Below are 15,843 nucleotides of genomic sequence, written 5' to 3'. Positions count from 1 at the left end.
ATAATGCACCAGGTTGATTTACATTTACGCTCCCAAGAAAATCCCACTGTTTTCATCCTTTGCCAAGGCTTTTTTCCTGTCTCTGCTAAAACCTCCCTCTCTCACCCTGCCCCCACACCTCCAACACCACACCACACCACTCCACCCAAACCAAAGCCTGCAGTTCATCAGCTGTGACAGGCTCTCAGAAACTCTCTCAGAGCCCAGCCTTACTGGTGTAAACCAGATGTCACTAAATCAGTACCCACACAGACATCTTAGGCCAACAAGAGGTGTGAGTGTGTGTAAGGTGCATGGGAAGTAGAGGTAGGTTTCTCACACAGGGAGCGCAGTTCCTGCATGTCCTGTCCAACACCTGCTCACTGTGTTGAACACACCATGACCTCAGTCAGTGTATACAGTACAGTAACACAGGCAGAACACCATTATTACTTTAACCCCTCTAAACATATGTAGTGCGTTGACCCTGTCATGTTTAATCACCTTCTGCACCTGCAGATACCCCTATATCATTCCTTTACACCCAGTGAACCTGTATTAGTAACTCCTTCTCTACAATCCCTGTACACCGACTCAGGAAAACCCTTGGGTCGTGTTCATTTAGGCATACTGACAAAATGACGGAAAACAAAAACAAGTGTGTCTGATTGGGCAAATTCAGGTAGCACCTTGCTGATTACCTACATTTTCTTCCATTCTGTGCCTAATGAACATGGCCCAGGTTAGAGCAACAAAGGGACAGCTGGACCTAATAAAGAGGGAAATACCATATAGACTGAAGAGGATGAGATGACATAGCAGGCTGGTTCTCTAGCAGTGTGTCAACAGAGCCAGGAGAGCCCTGGCATTCCATAGTGGCAGGTCGCAGTGTTGCCATGACGAATGAGCGTTCTACGCGGTGGAGACAGGTCGGCTGAGTCGTGGCGGCATTCTCCTTGCGGCGATAAGGGCGCTCTGCAAATATTTCCACTACTTGTATGTGTGTGGCAAGGATCAGACAGGAAGAGAGGGAGTAAAACAAAAAGGAGAGAAAGGGAAAAGAGGAGCCAGCAGAACTGCCACTGGGCAGTCGCCACATCAACTTGGCACTCAGGGTCACTCTGAGGCGAGGGCCGTCTCCTTGGCAACTGTCCAGTAGACACACGCAGGCAAGCAGTGTGTAAAACGGGGTGAGCGTCACAAAACGAGAAGTTTATTACATTTTACATTTACATTACAAGTTTATGTAGTGGGGACAGCATCTCTATGTCACCAGCTGTTCCGTGCTCTCTGGCACACACATATTTCCTCTGAGGGGTATCATCTCACATTCTCTGACAGACAGGGAGCATGTCTACCATGTATTTTGTTTGTCATATGATAACTACAACCATAACACATACAAAATATATACAGTATATATAATTGAAATAAACTAGATACACTGTACAAAAGATTAAGTACAACTTCCTAATATTGAGTTGCACCAATCTCTCTTTTGACCTCAGAACAGCCTCCACAAGGTGCCAAAAGCGTTCCACAGGGATGCTGGCCCATGTTGACTCCAATGCTTCCCACAGTTGTGTCAAGTTGGTTGGATGTCCTTTGGGCGGTGGACCATTCTTGATACACACAGGAAACTGTTGAGCGGGAAAAACCCAGTTTCAGTTCTTAAATCTTTTGTGTCTTGCCCATTCACCCCTTGAATGGCACACATACACAGTCCATGTCTCAAGGCTTAAAAATCCTTCTTTAACCTGTCTCCTCCTCTTCATCTACTGATTGAAGTGGAATTAACAAGTGACATCAATAAGGGATCATAGCTTTCACCTGGATTCACCTGGTCAGTCTGTCATGGAAATAGCAGGTGTGCATGTTTTGTACACATGGTATAAACACATTGACAGTCTTTAGTTAAACTAGTGCTATAACTAGTACTATAACTAGATTAGTATTCAGTGAAAGGCTACATTCGCCCTTAGTTCACCTAAAAACAACTAATCACAAAACTGAAAAAGGAAATGTTTATCAACTGGCTTTTTATTGAGGGACATGCAACTGTTATGAAAAAAGGTCTATATACACAACAGAGTTCAGACAGAAAAATGTTCAGTTGGACATTTACAAGCCAGAGAGCACCAGCATTAAACAAACTAGGGATCCTGCAGCAAATAATTGTGCGCCAGAACAGGACCTTGACCCCAGTCTTTCTTCAGCTCCTGGTTCCATATAGAAAATTCAAAAGAGGGGTCTTTGGGCCTGGTAGGGCTGCCTCTGTGGGAAGAGGCGAGGGAGGCTGGGTTGAGCTGATCTCAGCGATGCAGGACCCTTCAGCTCCATTCCTCACAGTGGACTCAAAGGCACGGTCTAGTGTACACACACTCCTGGGTGTGCTCAGTCATACACATACTTACACAGATGGGCCTGTCTGCTCAGTCCGACTCGCTGTTGTAGTCCTCTGCACCCCCTGGTGCCTCCTCCTCGCCCCCCTCCTCGTCGCTCTCCTTGTCCCAGTCCTTCATGGAGGCTCCCATCATGAAGTCGTCTCTCAGCACGCTCCAAGCTGGCTTCTCTTCTGCCTCCCTGCCAGTCTATACACAAACAAAATATATTCGCTTTTTTACAAAGATGGTACTTATTATCCATAAATGATCCGTTTCTTATATCAAATATATTTCCGCTTCAGGTGTATGATCAAACACAAGAATAGACCACCACAATAACTCCCAACTCCTCAGTCTCATCAACTGAGATGCAGCGGTCTAAGGCACTGGATCTCAGTGCTTGAGGCGTCACTACAGACACCCTGAATCCAGGCTGTATCACAAACGGCCGTGATTGGGAATCCAATAGGGCGGCACACAATTGGCCCAGCGTCATCCAGGTTTGGCTGGTATAGGCCGTCATTGTAAATAAGAATTTGTTCTTAACTGACTTGCCTAGTTAAATGAAGGTTAAATAAAAATAAATACAAAATCATAACAATAGTCTCCTAGAAAGTTTCACAACATCTCAAAGCCAACGGTGCCACCATGTGGATATCAAGGGAAACTACACTTACGACAACAGGATATGGTCATATTTATTCAATTACATGCAATTAAATAAGCTGTTTTGATGGCAATTATTACAGACCCGCCTTATTCATTACGCAGTTTATTATTGTTAAAATCCCGTGTTTGTCAACAGAAAAAAATCCCGGCTTTGGGCTTGGGAAAAATTTCCTGGACACAAGAGTTTGGGGATGGACATCAGTCTAAGCCCTTCAATCCCCAGTGCCAGCCCAGCTATAACACTAACCCTCTAACCCTGAAGCTCAGAGGCCCTGTTAGTATATGAACATGTATGTCAACAGACTGTCCCTATGGTGCTGCGGTTAATATGAGAACAGCAATTGTGTTTATATATTTATACAGACATTGTGAGATGGATTTGGCCTATGTTCCCCGTTACGGCCATCTTCACATTCCCAATCAACACAGTGGATCTCTGCACCGTACCTACCACCATATCAAACTACTTCAGTCAAGTACCCTCTTGCTTGAGAATCAGTCTATTAGATAATTTTACTTATCACATGCTACATCCAAGCTAAAATAGGTTTTCTACTTAATTTATTCCTTATTTTACCAGGTGAATTGGGTTGCAAAGAGAGCTGACCCCATTTAGTCAACTGGTCGATTGTTTGGTCAACCGAGATTTCTTTAGTTGAAAAGTAGCAAAAAAACATTGAAAATCATGGTGTACAAGACACCTGTGGACTGATCCATTGCGGAGGCTGTGGGGATGGCACAGTCCATGCTGCAACATGAATAAAAAATTATATTATCTTATAACAAATGCGCTTTCTCCCGCGTTGGATAGTGAAACCATGACTAAAGGACATCAATAAGAAGAGACTTGCTTGGGCCAAGAAACACGAGCAATGGACATTAGACTGGTGGAAATCTGTCCGTTGGTCTGATGAGTCCAAATCTGAGATTTTTGGTTCTAACGGCGGTGTCTTTGTGAGAAGCAGAGTAGGTGAACGGAAGATCTCTGCATGTGTGGTTCCCACCGTGAAACATGGAGGTGGTGGTGTGATGGTTCTTTGCTGGTGACACTGTCAGTGATTTATTTAGGATTCAAGGCAAACTTAACCAGCATGGCTACCACCGCATTCTGCAGCAATACGCCACCCCAACTGGTTTGCGCTTAGTGGGAATATAATTTATTTTTTTAACAGGACAATGACCCAACACACCTCCAGGCTGTGTAAGGGAAATTTGACCAAGAAGGAGAGTGATGGAGTGCTGCATCAGATGACCTGGCCTCCACAATAACCCGACCCAATTGAAATGGTTTGGGTGGAGTTGGACCACAGAGTGAAGGAAAAGCAACCAACAAGTGCTCAGCATATGTGGGAACTCCTTCAAGACTGTTGGAAAAGCATTCCAGGTGAAGCTGGTTGAAAGAATGTGTGCAAAGCTGCCATCAAGGCAAAAGGTGGCTACTTTGAAGAATCTAAAATATATTTTGATTTGTTGGTTACCAAATGATTCCATATGTTATTTCATAGTTTGTCTTCACTATTATTCTACAATGTAGAAAACAGTCAAAATATAGGAAAACCCTTGAATGAGAAGGTGTGTCCAAACATTTGACTGTATGTAAATAAGGTTTTTCAGTTTAATCTTTTAGATAAATTAGCAAAAATGTCTAAAAACCTATTTTCACTTTGTCATTATGGGGAATTGTGTGTAGATTGCTGAGAAAAAACATCTTATTTAATCAATTTTAGAATAAGGCTGTAACGTAACAAAATGTGGATAAAGTCAAGGGGTCTTCCCGAAGGCACTGTAGGCCTATATTTCAATAATTACAGGCCATTCGGCAAGTATTCAGACCTCCTTTTTCACATTTTGTTAGGTTATAGCTTTATTCCAAAATTGACCATTTTTTCCCCTCATCAATTTATACACAGTACCCCATAATGACAAAGTAAAACAGGTTTTTAGAAATGTTTGCTAGTTATAAAAAATACTTTTTTTTAATTTTAATTTAAGTATTCAGACTCTTTATTCAGTACTTTGTTGAAGCAGCCTCAAGTTCTCTTGGATATGACGCTACAAGCTTGGCACACCTGTATTTGGGGAGTTTCTCCCATTCTTCTTTGCAGATCTTCTCAAGCTCTGTCAGATTGGTTGGGGAGCATAGCTACACAGCTATTTTCAGGTCTTTCCGGAGATGTTCCATCGGGTTCAAGGCGGGCTCTGGCTGGGCCACTCAAGGACATTGAGACTTGTCCCGAAGCCAATCCGGCATTGTCTTGGCTGTGTGCTTAGGGTCGTTGTCCTGTTGGAAGGTGAACCTTCGCCCCAGTCTGAGGTCCTGAGCAGGTTTTCGTCAAGGCTCTCTCTGTACTTTGATTCATTCATCTTTCCCTTGATCCTGACTAGTCTCCCAGTCCCTGCCACTGAAAAACATCCCCACAGCATGATGCTGCCACCACCAGCATCATGCTTCACCCTAGGCATGTTGCCAGGTTTCCTACAGACATGATGCATGGCATTCAGGCCAAAGAGTTCAATCTTGGTTTCATCAGACCAGAGAATCTTGTTTCTCATGGTCTGAGAGTACTTTTGGTGCCTTTTGGCAAACTCCAAGTTGGCTGTCATGTGCTTTTACTGAGGAGTGGCTTCCGTCTGGCCACTCTACCATAAAGGCCTGATTGGTGGAGTGCTGTTCCCCCGATGGTTGTCCGACGGTCATCCTTTTGGAAGGTTCTCCATCGGGACCATCGAGTTACCTGACCAATCCCGCCGATTACTCAGTTTGGCTGGGTGGCCAGCTCTAGGAAGTCTTGGTGGTTCTAAACTTCTTCCATTTATGAATGATGGAGGCCACTGTGTTCTTGAGGCCCTTCAAAGCTGCAGACATTTTTGGTACCCTTTTTGGTACCCTTCCCCATCTATGCCTCGACACAATCTTGTCTCAGAGCTCTACGGACAATTCCTTCGACCACATTGCTTGGTTTTTGCACTGATTTGCACTGTCAACTGTGGGACCTTATGTAGACAGGTGTGTGCCTTTCCAAATCATGTCTGATCAATAGAATTTAAAACAGGTGGACTCAAATCAAGTCGTAGAAACATCTCAAGGATGATCAACGGAAACAAAATGCACCCGAGTTCAATTTCGAGTTTCATAGCAAAAGGTCTGAATACTTAAGTAAATAAGGTCTGTTTTTTATTTTGTAGAAACTTGCAAAAAAATTCAAAAACATGTTTTCGCCTTGTCTTTATGGGGTAGTGTGTGTAGATTGATGAGGGAAAAAGTTAATTCAATCAATTTTAGAATAAGGCTGTAAAGTAACAAAATATAGGAAAGGGGAAGGGGTCTGAATACTTTCCGAATGCACTGTATATAGGCTACTGTATCAATCAATCATCTGTTCGTTCATGTCGTCACACAGCATACGAGACATTCATGATTTGAAATGCAATCAAGCATTTGTTTTAAAATAAAATAATAAAGCGACCATTGAATAATTAGCATAAACAATAAATAGGCCTAAACCATTCAGTTCAGAAATTGTATTCACAATTAATGCGACTTTAGTCTTTGCTGCAATAATGGGTTTAAAAAAACAACCTTAACAGACTCTGGTGCACTTATAATTTATTTAGTGTTGTTTACATTGTTCCAAATGGTCAGAAAGATTACAATATAATTTAACAGCACCTGTTTGGCACACATAAAATGCACCTAGCACTTGGTCCTTACATTCTTTTGCTTGATCTCCGGTATTTTCCACAACTGGTTTTATTTCGCACATCTGACTTCACTTTTACCTCCAGAGCAATCAGTAAACATTCCCCCCGTTTCGAGTTTGTCACATCCTCTGCATCCATTTTGCTGTCACGTGTTACGGTGTTCAGAGCTTGTTATAACCAATTTATTGATGTTACTATGATACGCTATAGGTCAGGCCCTAGTGGTCATGTGCATGCAATGCATACATGTATCACGTAAAGAATGCAAGGGTTGAGGGAATAGGGAATGTTTTTCCTTAACACATTAGGGATGTCGGTAACATAACTTCAGTCAGAAATGGCTGTAATTATGTTGCAGCTTCAGAAACACGGACAGTGCGATACACACTATTGATGTTCTGTGCTGGTCGCTGCAGCAGGGAGGAGAGAGAGACAACGGGTGCTTGTCACGCAGTCACAGTCCTTAAAAAAAAATTATAACACAGTCCAGCAAGTCTGAGCCAGGCCCAGCAATCAAATCAATTGCCGTCGGACTCCCTCTAATCATGTGTGTCTTTTAATTATTTCATCAAACATGTTCGCTTAAAGCATCAGACAAGCTCAGTGTATATAATTTATTTGATTAAAACACATAGGATGTGTGTATACTATATATGGAAAAATACACGTTTTAAAATTTGGAGTGAAAGAACAGACGAGTCTTGGTCGGCCAAGATTAATTTTAGTCGGGGACTGCCCTAGTTGCAATCCAATTAATGGAAAGAGAAAGGACACATTTGAAAGGACACATTGACTCTTTAATGCTTATCTAGTATGGACCCCTGACCAATAGATGATTAAGAGCAAAAAACACTCCAGAAGACAGGTGTTTAAGAAAAAAATAAATTCCATGACTGAAACATAAATCGATCTCAGCTCGATTGTCTGCGGGGCCAAGTTAACTTCCCCTTTCATGTAAAAACAAGTCATAACCATCATGCTGTTAGGGAAAGAGGATAATTTAGTATATGTACTAAACTGCGAGTTTGACCAATTCCAGTCACCTTGTTTAGGGGGTCCAGTGTTCTCACCCGTGATCATTTTTATGTAGAAGGACTCAGAAGCTCAGTTCTGGTGACTTTTTTAAATTCTACCCAAAACAAATGAAAATAAAATTATGCTGACCACATTTAAAATATCATTTCCACCTCAATAAATGAGCCCAATAACATACTAGTAAAAAATATTTTTATATTGGACCATGCATTGTCTACATCAGGGTTATTCAACTCTTACCCTATGAGGTCCAGAGACTGCTGTTTTTCTATTCTACTTGATAATTAATTGCACACACCTGGTGTCCCAGGTCTAAAATCAGTCCTCGACTAGAGGGGAACAATGAAAGAAAAGCTGTGGAACTGGCTTTGAGGTCCCAAGTTGAGTATGAGAGGTCTATATTATCAGAAGTGCTACTAGCAATAAGCATTATCACCTGTAACCCAACTGATGCAGCATAGTGGATATAAATACATAGGCTGAAGAATGGGGTTTGTCCTTCTGCATTTACCCCATTGGACACATCCTGATTGTAATTAATAATAATAATAATAATAATAATAATAATAATAATTCATAATTAAATTGAAAAATTATAATTTTGGCTTTCAAAAGTGTTTTTTCCACAATTTCTGTGCATTGACTGTTTCAGTCAATTAGCATTTTTAAACTATTTAACCATCAAAGTAATTGTTTTAAAAACCGGATGTTTTTTGTCATTTTATGAGGCATGTCTTAAACCTGTTGGGGCTCGGGGGCAGTATTGAGACATTTTGAAAAAAATATGTGCCCATTTTTAACTGCCTCCTACACCAACTCAGAAGCTAGGATATGCATATTATTAACACATTCGGATAGAAAACACTCTGAATTTTCTAAAACAGTTTGAATGGTGTCTGTAAGTATAACAAAACTCATATTGCAGGCAAAAACCTGTGAAAAATAGATCAAAAAAAATGTGAATTTTGTGACTGTACTATTTAGTGTCATTGTTTTATAGATACCATAGTGAGAAAGGATTCATTTCGCAACACCTACGGCTTCCACTAGATGTCAACGATCTTTATAAAGTTGTTTGAAGCGTCTATGATAAACAGAGAGCAAATTAGAATCCAAGGAAGTTGACATGTCATCACTTCATTTTTTTGCGCCTGCGCATAAATCTGAGAAGCGTGAGTTTGTCATCATTGTTTATCTAGACATAGGATAGGTTGTGTGAAAATATTACTGATGTTTAACGTTAAAAATGGACCAAAAGATTAATGCTAAACAACATTTGACATGTTTGAACGAACATAAATAGATTATTTACTAGGTTTTTTTAGCTTTTCGGCGTGATTTTACACACCCCCCACCACGTTTTGTGGGAGCATAATGAACGCTAAGTACTTGGTGTTATTTGGACATAAATTATGAACTTTGTCAAAAGAAACCACATTTGTTCCGGACCTGGGATGCCTTCCGGACCTGGGATGCCTGCCTTCTGATGGAGATAATCAAAGGTAAGGGGATATTTACAATGTTATTATCGATTTTAGATGATGCTAACTGTATAGCATAGCTTAGTGTTCTTAGCATAACACCCCGTTTATTGCAAAATGTGATTTCCTAGTAAAGTTATTTTGAGATCTGGCCATTCGGTAGCAATTACGAGATGATAATATATTATTCTTTGAATGACAATATTATAATTTACCAATGTTTTCGAATAGTAATTTTGTTATGTTCACCGGAAGCATTTCAGAGAAGAAAAAAATCTGAATTTCACGCTACTGTAAAATGCTGTTTTTGGATATAAATATGAACTTGATGGAACAAAAAATGCATGTATTGTATAACATAATGTCCTAGGAGTGTCATCTGATGGAGATTGACAAAGGTTAGTACATAATTCTAGCTGGTTTCTGCTTTTGGTGACGCCTGACCTTGAATTGAAAATGGATGTTTGTACTTTTGTGGCTATGTACTGTCCTAACATAATGTAACTTTATGCTTTTGCCGTAAAGCCTCTTTGAAAATCGAACATGAAACATGAAAATGTGGTTAGATTAAGGAGATGTTTATCTTTTAAATTGTGTAAAATAGTTGATTGTTTGAGAAATTGAAATGATTAGATTTTTGATGTTTTGAATTTCCAGCCTTGTTAGCAATCCCGACTCGGGGTTCATTGCTAACCTGTAGCCCCAACAGGTGTCTTAACTTGTTTCAAAGAAGCCTAGCCAAAATCAGACCCACTTCTTCATACGCCACAGAAAACAGCATTTCTCTCATGTTCTATTGGTTTTCAAATCAACTTTCTTTCATTATTAATTAGCCAAAGGAACAATCCTAGTCATATTAGCAACCCATGCAAGTTGTTGCATGTTTAGATCTCCCCGCTTTCTACATTTGTAACGGACATTTTTATCTCCGTCACATGAAACCGTTCTCCTGTGTTGTTGAGAACTGTGTTTTCCTGCTAATTGCATGTTGGTAGTGGTGTAAAGTATTTAAGTAAAAATACTTTAAACTACTACTTAAATCGTTTTTTTTGGGGGGGGGTATATCTGTACTTTAATATTTATATTTGACAACTTTTACTTCACTACATTCCTAAAGAAAATAAATGTACTTTTTACTCCATACATTTTCCCTGACACCCAAAAGTACTTACATTTTGAATGCTTAGCAGGACAGAAAAATGGTCCAATTCACTAATTTATCAAGAGATCATGCCTGGTCATCCATACTGTCTCTGATCTGGCAGATTCACTAAACACAAATGCCGAGTTTGTAAATGATGTGTAGGTTGGAGTGTGCTCCTGGCTATCATAAATATTTAAAAAAAAGAAAATCTTGCCACCTGGTTTGTTTAATATAAGGAATTTTAAATAATTCATAGTTTTACTTTTAAGTATATTTTAGCAATTACATTTACTTTTGATACTGAAGTAGATGTAAAACCAAAAACCTTTAGACTTTTACTCAAGTCATTTTTTATGAAGGTATCTTTACGTTTGGGTTGGAACATTCGGAACATATTTGAACATTCGCACGTAGCCTACTGCCGTGTGCGCATTGCTTATAATGTAAAAAATTGTTTATCGAAATTTTCTGGTAAATTTTTTGATCTGTTGCTTTTTAAAAAACAATTGTGTAGTGGTTGTATGAATTTGGGATCTATTGTCCCACAACTGTCCCAGAGTCTGTTTCAAATGTTTATTTCTCGCACAGAACGTCAAGCTAACCAATAGATTAGGTTAACTTTATTACTATAGGATATAGAAAATTGACATAGGCTAGTGATTTTAATGTTGGTTTACTTGTCTTGTTGGCTGAGAAAAAGTACATGTGGACAGTTCTTGGGGGGGGGCGACGATGACACACGACGACTTTAACCCCTGCCCGAAGACCAACTCGGGAAAACAACATATCAATAGTTGGAGAGAGAGGGGGATGAAACTCACCGTCTGTCTCTCTGTCTTGGTGACGACCTCGCTGCCCCCCTCTGTGCCCCGCAGTACGTTGATGAAGTCTTTCTTGGAGACAGAGGAGAGGAGCTTGGCCTTCTTCCTCTCCGAGCCACCCGCCTCCTTCACCTTCTCATCCACCGTTTTCTGGTGCTTCCTCACAGCGTTGAACAGCTGTACTACTCCCCTGTGGAGAGGAGAGGTACATACATCACACTGTTATTCTGGTAGAATTTCAAGCCAATTCACTAAGATTAATTGCAATATTTTGTGACGCTTATATTTAGCATAAATCATATAATGCATGGGATTTTCTCCTGATCTAATAATTTAGATCTGTGGCTGTGAGCCTGTCTGTGTAAGTCTCTAAGAGCTTTGCACACATGAATTGTACAATATTTGCCCATTATACTTTTCTAAATTCTTCAAGCTCTGTCAAGGTGGTTGTTGATCATTGCTAGACAACCATTTTCAGGTCTTGCCATAGATTTAAGCATATTTAAGTCAAAACTAACTCGGCCACTCAGGAACATTCACTGTCTTCTTGGTAAGCAACTTCAGTGTATATTCGGCCTTGTGTTTTAGGTTATTGTCCTGCTGAAAGTTGAATTTGTCTCCCAGTGTCTGGTGGAAAGGATTTTGCCTGTCCTCATCTCCATTCTTGTTTATTTTTTAATCCTGAAAAACTCCCCAGTCCTTAACGATTGTTGAACATTGTTGAGCCATCCTCAGTTTTCTCCAATCCCTGAGCAGTTTCTTTCCTCTCTGGCAACTGAGTTAGGAATCTGTAATCTGGAACCTGTATCTTTGTAGCGACTTTATCCAGAAGGGATATTAAACGTCTGCTTAAAAAAAAAAAAAGTATCTGTGTTTGAAATTCACTGCTCAACTGAGGGAACTCATAGATAATTGTATGTGTGCAGTACAGAGATAAGATAGTCATTAAAAAATTATGTTAAACACTTATTGCACAGAGTGAGTCCATGCAACTTATCATGCGACTCGTTACGCACATTTTCCCTCCTAAACTTATTTTGGCTTGCCATAACAATGGGGTTGAATACAGTGCATTCGGAAAGTATTCAAACCCCTAGACCTTTTCCATGTTATGTTACAGCCTTATTTGAAAATCGATTAAATAAATACAAATTCCTCAATCTACACACAATACCCCATAATGACAAAGCAAAAACAGAAACACCTTATTCAGATAAGTATTCAGACCTTTTGCTGAGACTCCAAATTGAGCTCAGGTGCATCCTGTTTCCATTTATCATCCTTGAGATGTTTCTACAAATTGATTGGAGTCCGCCTGTGGGAAATTCAATTGTTTGGACATGATTTGGAAAGGCCCACACCCGTCTATATAAGGTTCCACAGTTGACGGTGCATGTCAGAGCAAAAACCAAGCAATGAGGTCGAAGGAATTGTCTGTAGAGCTCTGAGAGAAGATTATGTCGAGGCACAGATCTGAGGAAGGGTACCAAAACATTTCTGTAGCATTCAAGGCCCCCCCAAGAACACAGTGGCCTCCATCATTCCTAAATGGAATAAGTTTGGAACCACCAAGACTCTTCCTAGAGCTGGCCGCCCGGCCAAACAGCCCGCTTAGTTTGCCAAAAGGCGCCTAAAGGTCTGATGAAACCAATATTTATTTCTTTGGCCTGAATGCCAAGCATCACGTCTGGAGGAAACCTCGCACCATCCCTACGGTGAAGCATGGGGCGGCAGCTAGCCTAGTGGTTAGTGTTGGGCCAGTAAGCGACAAGTTGCTAGATCGAATCGCTGAGCTGACAAGGTTAAAAAAAAAATTGTTCTGCCCCTGAACAAGGCAGTTAACCCACTTTTCCTAGGCCGTCATTGTAAATAAGAATTTGTTCTTAACTGACTTGCCTAGTTAAATAAAGGTTAAATAGCGGCAGGGACTGGGAGACTAGTCAGAATTGAGGGAAAGATGAATGGAGCAAAGTACAGAGATCCTTGATGAAAATCTGCTCCAGAGCACTCAGGATCTCAGACGAAGGTTCATCTTCCAACAAGACAACAAACCTAAGCACACAGCCAAGACAACGCAGGAGTGGCTTCGGGACAAGTCTCTGAATGTCCTTGAGTGGCCCAGGCAGAGCCCGACTTGAACCAGATCGAACATCTCTGGAGAGACTTCAAAATAGCTGTGCAGCGACGCTACCCAGCCAACCTGACAGCGTTTGAGAGGATCTGCATAAAAGAATGCGAGAAACTCCCCAAATACAGGTGCGCCAAGCTTGTAGCGTTCTACCAAAGAAGACTCAAGGCTGTAATCGCTGCCAAAGGTGCTTCAACAAAGTACTGAGTAAAGAGTCTGAATACTTATGTAAATAAGGTATTTCTGCATTTTATTTTTTATAAATTAGCAGAAAATTCTAAACCTTGTTTTTGCATTGTCATTATGGGGTAGTGTGTAGATTGAGGGGGGAAAAAACTATATTTAATACATCTTAGAATACGGCTGTAACGTAACAAAATGTGGAAAAGGTCAAGGTGTCTGAATACTTTCCGAATGCACTGTACTTATTGATTCAAGACATTTCAGCATTTCATTTTTCTATTAATTTTGTAGAGACCAAAAATCTCAATGTAATCAATTTGAAATTCAGGCTTTAACACAACATTTTGAAAAAGTAAAGGGATGTGAATAGTCAAGGCACTGTTGGTTTGTAAGCGGCACACAAGTGTTTATGTACCTGGTAGCAACTCTCTGCAGATTCCTCTCATTCTCTCGGTCTTTTACAAAGTCTGGTTTCTCTCGACACATCATCTCCCATGCTCGCTTTTTATCAATCTGTCAGCCAGGGAAAAAAAGTAATTATGCACACACATACAGGCAAGCTGTACTGAATAAATGTCATGGGTGCAAGTCAACTTCAGGTGAACTGATCTTAGGCCATTTCTGTTATCAGGCTATCATCTATCTGATTTCAATAACCAGCATCAGTTTAATACATGTTTTCATTAAAGCAAGAAATTGACATACAGGTACATGCAAACAAACAAGTAGGACTATGCACACAAACATTTACAGACATGAAAAAACACTCAGTACCTGTTTCTTCCTCTCCAGATTCTCCTTCTTCTGCTTCTCCTTCATCTTGTCCAGCTGTTTGTTCTTCAGCAGGATGCTGGGTTTGCTCTCCGGTGTCTTCTTCTGCAGAATCTTGGCCATGGCCTCCGCCCATCCAGCATTGGGGTTGGTGTCTACATCATCTACTTCCCTGTTGCCTTCACCCTCTTCTTTCTCTCCTTCGCTCCCTCCATCTGCAGCCTGTTCCCCTTCACTCTCTCCATCCTCTTCACTTCCTTCAACCTCTGATCCCTCTCCATCGTTTCCGCCATCCTCTGACCCCTCTCCATCGCTCCCTCTGTCAGAATCATCACTCTCAGCGCTGTGGTCCTCCTGGGGCTCAAAGTCCTCTTCTGATGTTTGAAAACAAGGCATTTATCATATTGTCTTATACAAATAATAGCTAGGCCTAATCGGTTGCAAATTCAAAACAATTTAGCTCTGCCACTTCATATCTAGCTGAACCTAATAGACATTTAATTAACACACTTTGTTATCATTATTCATGCTTCTCTATAAAACACTAGCTACAATCTATTGATTCATTAACTATTAACTACATTAACTATTGATTCGATCAAATGTGTGGCTTACACAGACAGCTTTCTAGCCAATTATCTAAGTTAGCTCCATATGCTAGCCAAGTTACGTCGCATAGACTAGCTAACGTTAATGCCATTTAACGTTTCAAATGCAGAGTGAAGACGAATGAAAGCAAGTACTGTAGCTAAACTAGTTAGATGATCTGCCTACTTAACTTCATAGGGTTTAATGTAAATGTAACTTTTTAGATACCTAACGCTAGCTAGCCAACTATACCTAACGTACAGCCATATATTATCTGATCATGCTAGAGTGCCAATGCTATAGCTAGCCTAGCTACCAGCTTGAGTCCCGTCTGTTGGGTCTGGGAGAGACCAACGATACAAGGTTAATCATCTAGCTAGTTGGCTACTTCTTTTGAACAATTCTAAGAAAAAGAATTAGTGTACCTAATATCCCTGCTGAGTTCTCCACATGTGCCTTTTCCACAGATGCCATTATTGTGCAGCACTGAAACCACTCCGTGAATAAAGTTCCGTTCCGTGTAAAAAGTTCCCACTTGACTTAGTCCAAAGGTGGGCAGATGGCGATATTGAGCCGTTTCATCTTACCGTCCAAAGGGAACACATGCAGCCAGCTATAAAGTTGTATCCTTAGTGGACCGGTTCATACATAAAACATTCTCCATTCCAGCTACAAAGGTGTCGATTTCCTCCTTAACTAAATTTTATGGGAAAAAAGCGGGGTAAAATATACATACTTTCTTTATGAAACACCATTTCCACCACCTTGCTAGTGGCTAATGCCTAGGAATGCTAGATCCGGATGTTGCGCGTGTTCAGGGGTGCAACATCAGGAAGTAGCATTGGCTACTCTAGCATGGTGGTGGAAAATGGTGTTTCATAAAGAAAGTATGCAGCCTGAATGGAGAATGTTTTATGTACAAAACCAGTCCACGAGGGATATTAGTGTATAGCCCGCT

General features: G+C 40.6%; 1 protein-coding gene across 3 annotated transcripts; it reads right to left on the bottom strand.

Annotated features, from left to right (window-relative positions):
* Positions 1 to 1,170: 1,170 nt before the first annotated feature.
* LOC106605018 (RRP15-like protein) lies at positions 1,171 to 15,429 on the bottom strand. Of its 3 annotated transcripts, none has more exons than XM_014200236.2 (6): positions 15,311 to 15,429; positions 14,301 to 14,671; positions 13,942 to 14,039; positions 11,216 to 11,405; positions 2,394 to 2,570; positions 1,171 to 1,619 (listed from the first exon to the last, which is right to left on the bottom strand). In XM_014200236.2, exons 1-5 carry the CDS (start codon positions 15,357 to 15,359, stop codon positions 2,412 to 2,414), a joined length of 867 nt encoding a protein of 288 aa, XP_014055711.1. In that variant the 5' UTR covers positions 15,360 to 15,429; the 3' UTR covers positions 1,171 to 1,619; positions 2,394 to 2,411. The 3 variants fall into 3 exon arrangements, with proteins under 3 accessions (XP_014055711.1, XP_014055710.1, XP_014055712.1); XM_014200237.2 differs by lacking the exon at positions 1,171 to 1,619 and adding an exon at positions 2,002 to 2,253; XM_014200235.2 differs by having other exon boundaries at positions 1,171 to 2,570.
* Positions 15,430 to 15,843: the final 414 nt, after the last annotated feature.

The sequence above is a fragment of the Salmo salar genome, chromosome 05 (assembly GCF_965601325.2).
Source record: "Salmo salar chromosome 05, fSalSal1, whole genome shotgun sequence".
Lineage (NCBI taxonomy): Eukaryota > Metazoa > Chordata > Actinopteri > Salmoniformes > Salmonidae > Salmo > Salmo salar.
Note: the sequence above shows the minus strand (reverse complement) of the source record. Positions and strands in the feature narration are given on the sequence as shown.

Coding starts and splice junctions, on each gene's coding strand:
- LOC106605018 (XM_014200235.2), bottom strand. CDS start 15,359: ATGGCATCTGTGGAAAAGGCACATGTGGAGAACTCAGCAGGGATATTA. Junction 14,672..15,310: donor GAACTCAGCAGGGATATTAG/GTACACTAATTC, acceptor TTCAAACATCAG/AAGAGGACTTTGAGCCCCAG. Junction 14,040..14,300: donor ATCTGGAGAGGAAGAAACAG/GTACTGAGTGTT, acceptor CCTGGCTGACAG/ATTGATAAAAAGCGAGCATG.